A 9,207-nucleotide genomic window follows, 5' to 3' on the forward strand; every position below is an offset into this window, starting at 1 on the left:
TCCTTCCAGTTTGGGAGTGTTTTGTAAAGAGTTTAGAAAAGCCAGACCATCACTGCCTATAAAGTTTTTTTTATAATAGGATGAACAGAAATTAGTTATCATTTTCGGGTTATCAGTTACCACTTCCTCTATTCTTAAATGAGTAATTGTTTTCAATTTTGCAAGATACTTTTCTAACTTAAAAAGTATAAAGAATTCTGCTCTTCCTTCTCCAGCCACTGTTTCATAGACCACACAAATGTCCCTTCTGCTTTCCTCCTATATACTTTGTCCAGAACGTTTCTTGTTTAGTGGTTGTCGTCTATTCTATCGTGCGCATGTCTGTACTGTCTTCGCGCATGCGCAGTCTATCGCTTAGGAAGAAACGGGAAGATGTCTCTGACGAGGTGAGCTTCACGATAAAGCCTTTTGTATTTATAAATTGTGAAACTGTATTAAATAAGATATCGATTCAACTGATTGGTTTCAGGTGTATAGACTACGATTAATGTATCACACTGGTATTTGTGGTATGTACGCTGTCGGTTCTGTATCTGATTTAGTCGATCCAAACGGCTACGGCTAGCAAGTAAAAATGTCGCGAGTTCAACATTTAGCAATAGCTAGCTTATCAGCACGCAGCCGTGGTCACGATATGATGTAGTTCGTTGTGTAGACGTAGTTTAGTCAGCCGCGTGTTAAAGTTGGCTTCTCTAACATTTTCTTTTAACTTACCTTGATCATTGGCTATTTTAACTGACACTTACACGCGTGTCATAATTAACCTCGAAGCTATTTGTTGTCACTAGCGGCTAATGCTAGCCAGGGCATACAGCGCTTGTGTTACTGTTCATCACTTTGAGACTTACATGTGGATTCCTGTGTGTTCAGCTTTTTACCGGCGCCGACCCAGCTGTCCCAAGATCAGTTGGAGGCAGAGGAGAAGCTCCGGGCCCAGAAGTCCTACTCTACCGCCCTGGTTGCATCCCGTAGAGAGCCCCCTCCTTATGGACACAGAAAGGGCTGGATACCTCGCTCACTCGAGGTAAAACCTCTTGCTCATATGGGATAAGTTTCTTGTTTTGCTCACTTATGGTTGGGTCCCTTTTTGTCTAACCTCTACGGTTTGAAGATGAAATCAACCCTGAGTTTTCACAGCAAAATATGTGTTTCTGCAGGACTTCGGAGATGGAGGTGCTTTCCCAGAGATCCATGTGGCTCAGTTTCCTCTGGAGATGGGTAGAAAGAAGAAGACATCAAATGCCCTGGCAGTACAAGTGGATGCAGAAGGAAAGATCAAATATGATGCCATTGCCAGACAAGGACAGGGAAAGGATAAGGTATATGGGCATTTTATCCCTTCGACAGTTAGCAGGGATCCTCTCAACACACTCCAAGGATTTGTCTTTAAATCATAATATACAAATCAGCAATTCTCTTCTTAAAGCCTGAATAAAACCTCTCTCATGTGCATCACTTTCACACTGCCAGAAAATGACATTTAGGCTTTAGTTTATTTGCATGTCTGGCTCTGTTTTGATTTTAAAAAGTGGCATTCCTTTATTGGTTTCATTTTTCATTCTTATAGGTGATCTTCAGTAAATACACAGACCTGCTTCCAAAGGAAGTTCTCAATGAAGATGCTCCAGGACTACAGAAGCCAGATGAGGAGGCTATACAAGAGGTAAGAGCAGGTTTAGATTTGAGTACTCACTAGTCATTTTTAGAACCATTTACCAAAGAAGTAAAATATTTATATAAAGGCGTTCTCAAAACCAACAACTGCCACAAAGGGCTTTTTAGAGGTATCAATTAAAAATCTGCTAATGTCAAAGGAAAAATGCACAACGTATATTTTTGTCCCAGTAAAGTTGCTGAGCGAGTGAAACAATTTGTCATAATTAGTTTTGACAACTTTGTATTTAGACTTTTTAAACTTAATTGGTAAGAAGTGTTGGACACCAGGATGACTCTGCTTATCTTTAAGATTTGTTTTAGTTGTCATTATGAAATACAAGGTTGTCTAACAAAATTACTGATTCAAGTCCATTTAATCCTTCCTGCAAACTAAACCATAAAGGCCTAAATGAATGAATAAACAAGTAAAGAAAATATAAAGACAGTTCAGGCTTTGAGTACATCAAAGCCTGCGATGTTCTTGGTGATTGTTAATCTCCCGATTTTGCACATTGCTCAACCTTCATCAGTTTATGTTGTTTCCAGTCAGGATGCTTTCTTATTACTAAATGTTTAAGGAGTACAGTTTCTCTTGTGTCATGTGACTGCTAATAATTGCAAACAATTCCTGTATTGGATTTCTTTAATCTGGAATGTAAACATGATCATCCTTTTGTGTCCTTTGTAGCTCACAGAGAAGACCCGTGCAGCCCTGGAGAAGCAGGTGTCTCAAAAAATCGCTGCTGCCATGCCTGTAAGAGCCGCAGACAAACAAGCTCCTGCACAGTACATCAGGTATGTATTAGTCAGAAGATTATCAACACTGCACACAGTCAGGGAGGAGGGTGGGAAAGTTGACTTCCAGTTATTGTAGTGCTCTGTAGTACGTGGGCCTGAGGCCTTCTTAAACTTCTTTCAGTTCTACTCACGCTACTCTTAAATTCTTTTTATGTGGGTACAACAGCATATTGGTATAGCTTATTAACAGTAAGCTAATGATTTACACTAGCTAACATACGTACTGGAGTCTAGGAATCAACTCAGATCATCCCCCCAAAAAAATAACCTCTTTGTCCGCATCACTTTTCCTTGACTAAAATAGAAATCATGTGCGTGGGGGATCCAACCACACTTACATTAGACTCCTTAGTATTTTCATACTGGATGTCTGCCATGTGGAAACTGCAGTATCTAGAAATGTTCATCTTACACTGTTGTTTTATGAAGGTCATATATAAATGAGAACAACAAATGAAAAATATCACTTCATTACAAAGTTTGGAATTTTTTTTAGAAAAGGGACCCCGAATTTTAGAGCTGAGCATACATAATTCTGCTGCTCAACGATGGTGGGATGTTGATCAAATGGAGCATAACTGAAGTGAGCTCTGTTTTTGCACCCCAGTGCACACAGACTGAGCAACCTTTGATCATTTATGACCCAAACTGAAATGTCTGTCAGAGTACGGCTATTAATGGAGTTGTGTTAGCATGTTAGATTCATGTTTGAGTCTGAAAATGTGTGACTGCTGAAACAGCGGTCAAACAGCGGTATCTGCAGTTGTGCCACATGAACAGCATCTTGAGAGAGAATTTGCCAGTAATTATGTTTTATGCTCTTGTACACATCAGTCATCTGTTGGAGACAGATTTTGAATTTCAACCTATAAAACCAGAGTTATCCGTTATCAAAAACATATGATTAAAATTCAGTTTTCTCTCATTTATCTGAAGTACTACGTAATCCCTGCACTTAGACTGTATTAGTTTAGATAGAACAGTTATTGATTAATTTCTGATAATCCTAAAGGCTGCAATACAAGAGCAGACATTACTGATGCAAGCAGAATTATGCAGAACCTTAAACACACTGATCAATAAGTCTGACTCATGATCCTGATTTAGCGAACATGCATAGTTCTGCGTGTTTCATGCAAGGCAACAACTTGACAAGAAGCGGATTTTATTAGAAAGGTGTGATGATCAGAGTTTAGCTGATAAAATATATCACTAACTCGTGATGTGAAATGGAAGATTAACTTACAATTATCGTTCACATTACCTGCACCACTTTGTCAGTTATGTTAATTGTTCATATAAATGGTCAAATGGTGTATCACTAACTTTTGGGATAGCATTATGTTTTCTCCTTTCATACAGGATGCTGTTTAAGATGCTATTCAATGAACTATTGAAGTATTTGGAGAATTCAGAAAGCTCTTATTGCTACCACGCAGCTACATGCTTGTATTTTTAGCTTTAACGAATGTCAGTGTGGGTTAGGAGAAAGTTTTGTCTGTCTGACACTTCCCCCACCCTCTCCCTCTTTTCAAGGTACACCCCGTCCCAACAGGGAGTGGCATTTAATTCAGGGGCCAAACAGAGGGTGATCCGCATGGTGGAAATGCAGAAAGACCCCATGGAACCTCCACGTTTTAAGTAAGTAAACATTATCTCCATCATTTTAACTGTAATTTAAAATGTGTTCATTTAACCTTTAATATCTGTTTTGACACTTTAATACATAGTTATGATATCTAGATGTTTATTTTGTAGAATATGTCCCTTTTAATGGGTGTGGTGTTTTGATCACCCTTGAAATTTAATGTAAGGAGTAAATGAGGACTTCCAAGTAAAATGTGTTTAAAAAGTCTTAAAGGATTAATTTTTTCAAACATCTAAAATATTTTGCCTGTCATTTCTTGTGTTTCAGAATCAACAAGAAGATTCCTCGTGGACCACCTTCTCCCCCTGCCCCTGTGATGCATTCTCCAAGCAGAAAGGTAGAGTTGGCTCAAACAGATGTCCTGCTTTTCAGTCGTTTTAACGCTGCATCCTAAGTCGAGTTGCTTGCACTATGTTTGATAGTTTCTCCGTTTTCTTACAGATGACAGTCAAGGAGCAGCAAGAGTGGAAGATTCCACCGTGCATCTCCAACTGGAAGAACGCTAAGGTAACGTGACATCTGAAATAGTTATTGGGTCGGTTTTGTTTTTTGTACATGACGTGCGCTCACTTTTTTTTCCCTCACTATGCTTGATTGCTCGCAGGGCTACACCATCCCACTCGACAAACGTCTGGCCGCTGACGGTAGGGGTCTCCAAACGGTTCACATCAATGAAAACTTTGCCAAGCTGGCCGAGGCCCTCTATATTGCTGATAGAAAGGTAACGCGTGATCGTCAAAGGGAATCTGAAAGGTTTATCACTTTAAAGTGATTGTTCGTTGGTTATATTTGAATGCTGATTGTGTCCGCAGGCCAGAGAGGCCGTGGAGATGCGAGCTCAGGTAGAGAAGAAGATGGCTCAGAAGGAGAAGGAAAAGAAGGAGGAGAAGCTGAGGGAGCTGGCCCAAATGGCTCGAGATCGCAGGGCAGGGATCAAAAGTCACGGTGACAAAGGTGAGCCCTGAAGATAAGAGCCAGGAATATAAAGTTTATTTAATATTCATGGATGTATCTGTGTGAGGCTTTTCTTAGCAAGTAGAGCGGACTCTGTTATCGGTGCTGTCACCACTTCCAAATCGGGAACATGACCGGCATAAATCATGACAGCATTTTTCAGTCTGCCAGTGTTGACAGGACCAGTAAGCTGTGAAATGATGTTCCTGCTTCCCCACTGATAATTCACGTATATTTTTGAGAGGAAAAATCAATGTTTCGTGTCTATTTTTTTTCTTCTTCTTTTTTCTTTTTTTACTCCTTGAATGACTGTTTAGCTACAGGACATTGACTGTGATTATAAAATAGAACTTTTGCTATGGTAAATGCTTCATCCATCAGCTGTGATTTTGATTCAAATATTCTAAGGTTACTTATAAAACCTTCTCTTATTCCCTCTTTCTGCCCCGCCCTGTTCCCCTGCTCTTTTCACCCCACACTTCTGTTGCACCATTTCACCTCATGTGTACCCCTTGCTTCTCTCTTCTTCTTTATTATTCGTTTTTTCTTTGCACCCTGTTCTCTCCCTCTTCCCATCCGTCTCTCTCTCGCGGCAGGTGGCGAGGACAGTGAGGCCAGGGAGCGTGACGAGATCCGCCATGACAGAAGGAAAGAGAGGCAGCACGACAGGAACATTTCCAGAGCTGCTCCCGATAAGAGGTGCTGGACACGCACTTTAAACGCACCGCATGTGAACTCAACCACCCTTTCCCTCTAAACACGCACACACGAATGCAGTGCGCACTGCTGAATCATTCATGGAGCTAGAGCTAATACTGAACAAACGCAGCAGGATCCAGCAGAGCGCTCAGGATCCACAGACTGTTTGTGCATGGGGGATGCGCCGCCAGTGTGCATTTGTGTGTTAAGTCATGTGTTCTGCACGTCAGGTTGTCAGTTGATGGAATTATGGGTCCCTGGAAAAGGGAAGAAAGTGAAATTCAGAGGAGAGCTCATTACAGTCACAATTCCAGCTGTCAGAAAGCACAGACCTTGTTATCTTAAAATTACTTTTCACTTCACTTTGAGATGACTGTTTGCTGAAGGACAATCAAGATGTTAAAGTCACCAAGAACTGAATAAAAAAACTTCACATTTCAATATAAATTTAAGCTTTAAGGCCAGCATGCGTGCAAGTTGCTCCCAGTATTTTTCCAATATATTTTTATGTATTATGTAACATGACATTGAAATGACACTTTTAAATTGTTGAAGCTGTAGCACTCAAATTATTACAGCACTTTTAAAGAGGGTTTAAGTAAACTTTCTCTAAAGTTTTCTAGGAGTCATTTCTTCTATCTTGTCTTTGATTTCTGCTCAACGTTCTTTTGATTTCCTCTTTCCGCGTCCCAGGTCGAAGCTGCAGAGAGATCAGGACAGGGACGTCAGTGAGCTCATCGCTCTGGGCAAGCCCAACCCTCGTTCCTCCGGCGAGGCGCAGTACGACCAGAGACTCTTCAATCAGAGCAAGGTTGGAATGATTCTCACATGTTTTTAGTTCCACTCTTCCAGCGTTCACATCTTGGGCTTTTTGCTGTGAAGATAAATGTAGCTGAAAGTTTCAGTTCCAGATCAAACTGGATCTTAATCTTTTTTCCCTCTTTCTTTTCAGGGTATGGACAGTGGTTTTGCTGGTGGTGAAGATGAGACGTACAACGTGTATGACCAGCCTTTCCGCAGTGGCAGAGATATGGCCTCCAACATCTACAGACCCAGCAAGAATATAGACAAAGATGCTTATGCAGATGACTTGGACTCACTCATGCACAACAACAGGTATGGGGACTTTTTTTTTTCCTTTTTTTTCTTCAGACGGCATTATTTGACCCGTTCACCTTTTTAACTGTTCTGGGAAGAAAATGGTTACAAAAATGTTCCTTTAAGATAAACATAATGTTCACAACACATCCAGGAAATTTCACAAAATTTAGACTGACCCAAGGAAGAACTGAACACAATAAATCAAGAACACCTTGGACTTATTTTATTATATTCATATTGTCATTATGAGGCCATTTCAGAGATATGCTTAATATGTCTAATAGGGTAAAAAGCTGAAGTGGTGATATCTGTGTCCAAAAGGTCAGCTTCATTTGGATGTCGTATTGTTCCGGCAAGTAATTAACAACATAACTCAGAAACACAGTGACAGATGTGTGATCATACTTCCTCATTTTGTCGGTGAACCTTATTTAAGAGCTTTCTGCCATGGATACAATTTTGTATTCCAATAAGCTCCGTCTGCACAGGACGTGGGTTGCTCCTTGTGCATCGTTTGGTGCTGACGGTTAGTTGCTAGCAGACATTCCAGGCTCCGGTGACCTAGAGAACTTTGTGATATTTTTTTTTTTATATACCTGGTCATATGTCAGCTAGTGGTATCCTGCATTCTTATTGGTAATTACTTCAGTCGCTCACATTGGGAGTTAATTTTTCCCGGAGCTGGTCAGTTCACATCGCCGGCAGTTTTCTCACTTATAACAATTTGAAGTCGTCGCTGCTGTCTTGTTTGAATTTTGCTTTTAAAAATGTGTGAAATGTAAACATAGCCATTTTGGTAGCAGCCTAATTAACAGTTAGTAAGGCTACACCTTTTTGCCAAGGGAGTATCTGTTTTTTTTTAAATGACAAAGACCTAAAACATTTCAAGGTTATTCTAGTTTTATTTTGAGGCACGAGACAAGCATGCTCATGAATCCCAGCAGGAAGTCTCGTCCTTGAGGCAGCAGTGCTACACTCGGCTAGTCGAGCATAGCCTGTCCCATATGTTTAGTCACCAGGTTGTCATTGTCCTTCAGGAATGTTTGGTTGGCCACAGGGTGCGAGACCATTGTGCAAAACAGAATGTTGAAAACAGTTTTGGACTGTCGTACATTTACCAGAGACATTTGCTCCATGATATTTTCAGGGTTATTTTCTTCTCATTCAAAATGTTCTGGCCCTTGTCAATGAATTTGTGATGAATTGTTTTCCTGTCCACTTTCAGGTTTGCCCCAGACAAAGAGTTCTCAGGCGCCGACCACGGGCAGAGGCGCGAAGGACCTGTTCAGTTTGAGGAGGATCCCTTCGGTCTGGATAAATTCTTGGAGCAAGCCAAGCAGCACGGCGGCTCTAAGAGGCCATCCACTAGCAACCGCTCCAAGGATGACTACCACGACAAGAAGCGCAGGAAGGAGTGAGAGCAGCTCGGTGCACTTCTCATACAGAGGATCTGATGGGGATGAAGGGGGAGTTGGTGCATCCCCTCAGCGGTTGAGGGGTGTTGTGGTATACAAGTATCTGTCAGGACTGGACATTAAGATTGATGTCTTCTTTCAGTGTGAAAGAGGGTGTAACGCTGTGTAAAACGCTTGTTTTTTGTTTGTTTTTTTGTCTATTAGACTTTATTAACCCATGTTGAGCATTTATTGTGAGGCAAAGTATGAGTGGGCTCCGCACCTGAAACATTACTCTTTATACAGTGCAACCTCTTTCATTTCACATGTGGCTGGGAATGGTGATAACTGACCCTGAAAAAATGTCGAATTTAGTCACTGTCTGCTTTTGTTTTTATAAACCTGTAATGCTGAAGGTTACAGATTAAACTCAACAGGAATTCCTCAGTATTTACCCCCTTTTTTTCTCACTTTCTCCTCACATTCCCTCCTTTTTGTTTGTTATGGCAGTGTTTTATTTAAACCCCTCGTACATTTGTGAGCACAGTCCCTATTTTATGGCAGATGTGTACAGCAGCTTAAATGTATCTAGAAGATATAAATCAAGCCAGATTTATAGTTCTTGTACATTACTACCAATGGATTGAATTTCATATCTTGTGTAACTGCTGTGCTTTTTTAATTAGTAAACAAGTTTGACTTGTCTTTCCTTGTCAGTTATTTTTAGTCCAGTTCAGCTTCAGTTAATCTAAACTTTTCCAACATAGTGGGAAGTCCATTAGTTGTGTAATTGCCATAGTTTGTACATAGTAGATTTCCATTATTTTAATCACTTCCTGAGTAATGCAGCCCATTTACATAGATGATTAAATGTCTGAAATGCATTCAGCAAAGCCATCAATTACAGTGTGTGAGTAGTTTTCAGGGCTTTTTCCCCCCCACTGGAAATTGGCTGTG

At 40.6% G+C, this 9,207-nt stretch overlaps 1 protein-coding gene across 1 annotated transcript; it reads left to right on the forward strand.

The window, feature by feature from the left end:
- Positions 1–281: 281 nt before the first annotated feature.
- Positions 282–8,955, forward strand: snw1 (SNW domain containing 1). Its single transcript, XM_003440680.3, has 14 exons — positions 282–386; positions 871–1,024; positions 1,158–1,319; positions 1,568–1,663; positions 2,345–2,451; positions 3,991–4,095; positions 4,370–4,439; positions 4,544–4,609; positions 4,707–4,823; positions 4,915–5,056; positions 5,653–5,755; positions 6,449–6,566; positions 6,708–6,871; positions 8,082–8,955. Exons 1-14 carry the CDS (start codon positions 373–375, stop codon positions 8,272–8,274), a joined length of 1,611 nt encoding a protein of 536 aa, XP_003440728.1. The 5' UTR covers positions 282–372; the 3' UTR covers positions 8,275–8,955.
- Positions 8,956–9,207: the final 252 nt, after the last annotated feature.

The sequence above is a fragment of the Oreochromis niloticus genome, linkage group LG15 (genome assembly GCF_001858045.2).
Source record: "Oreochromis niloticus isolate F11D_XX linkage group LG15, O_niloticus_UMD_NMBU, whole genome shotgun sequence".
Classification (NCBI taxonomy): domain Eukaryota; kingdom Metazoa; phylum Chordata; class Actinopteri; order Cichliformes; family Cichlidae; genus Oreochromis; species Oreochromis niloticus.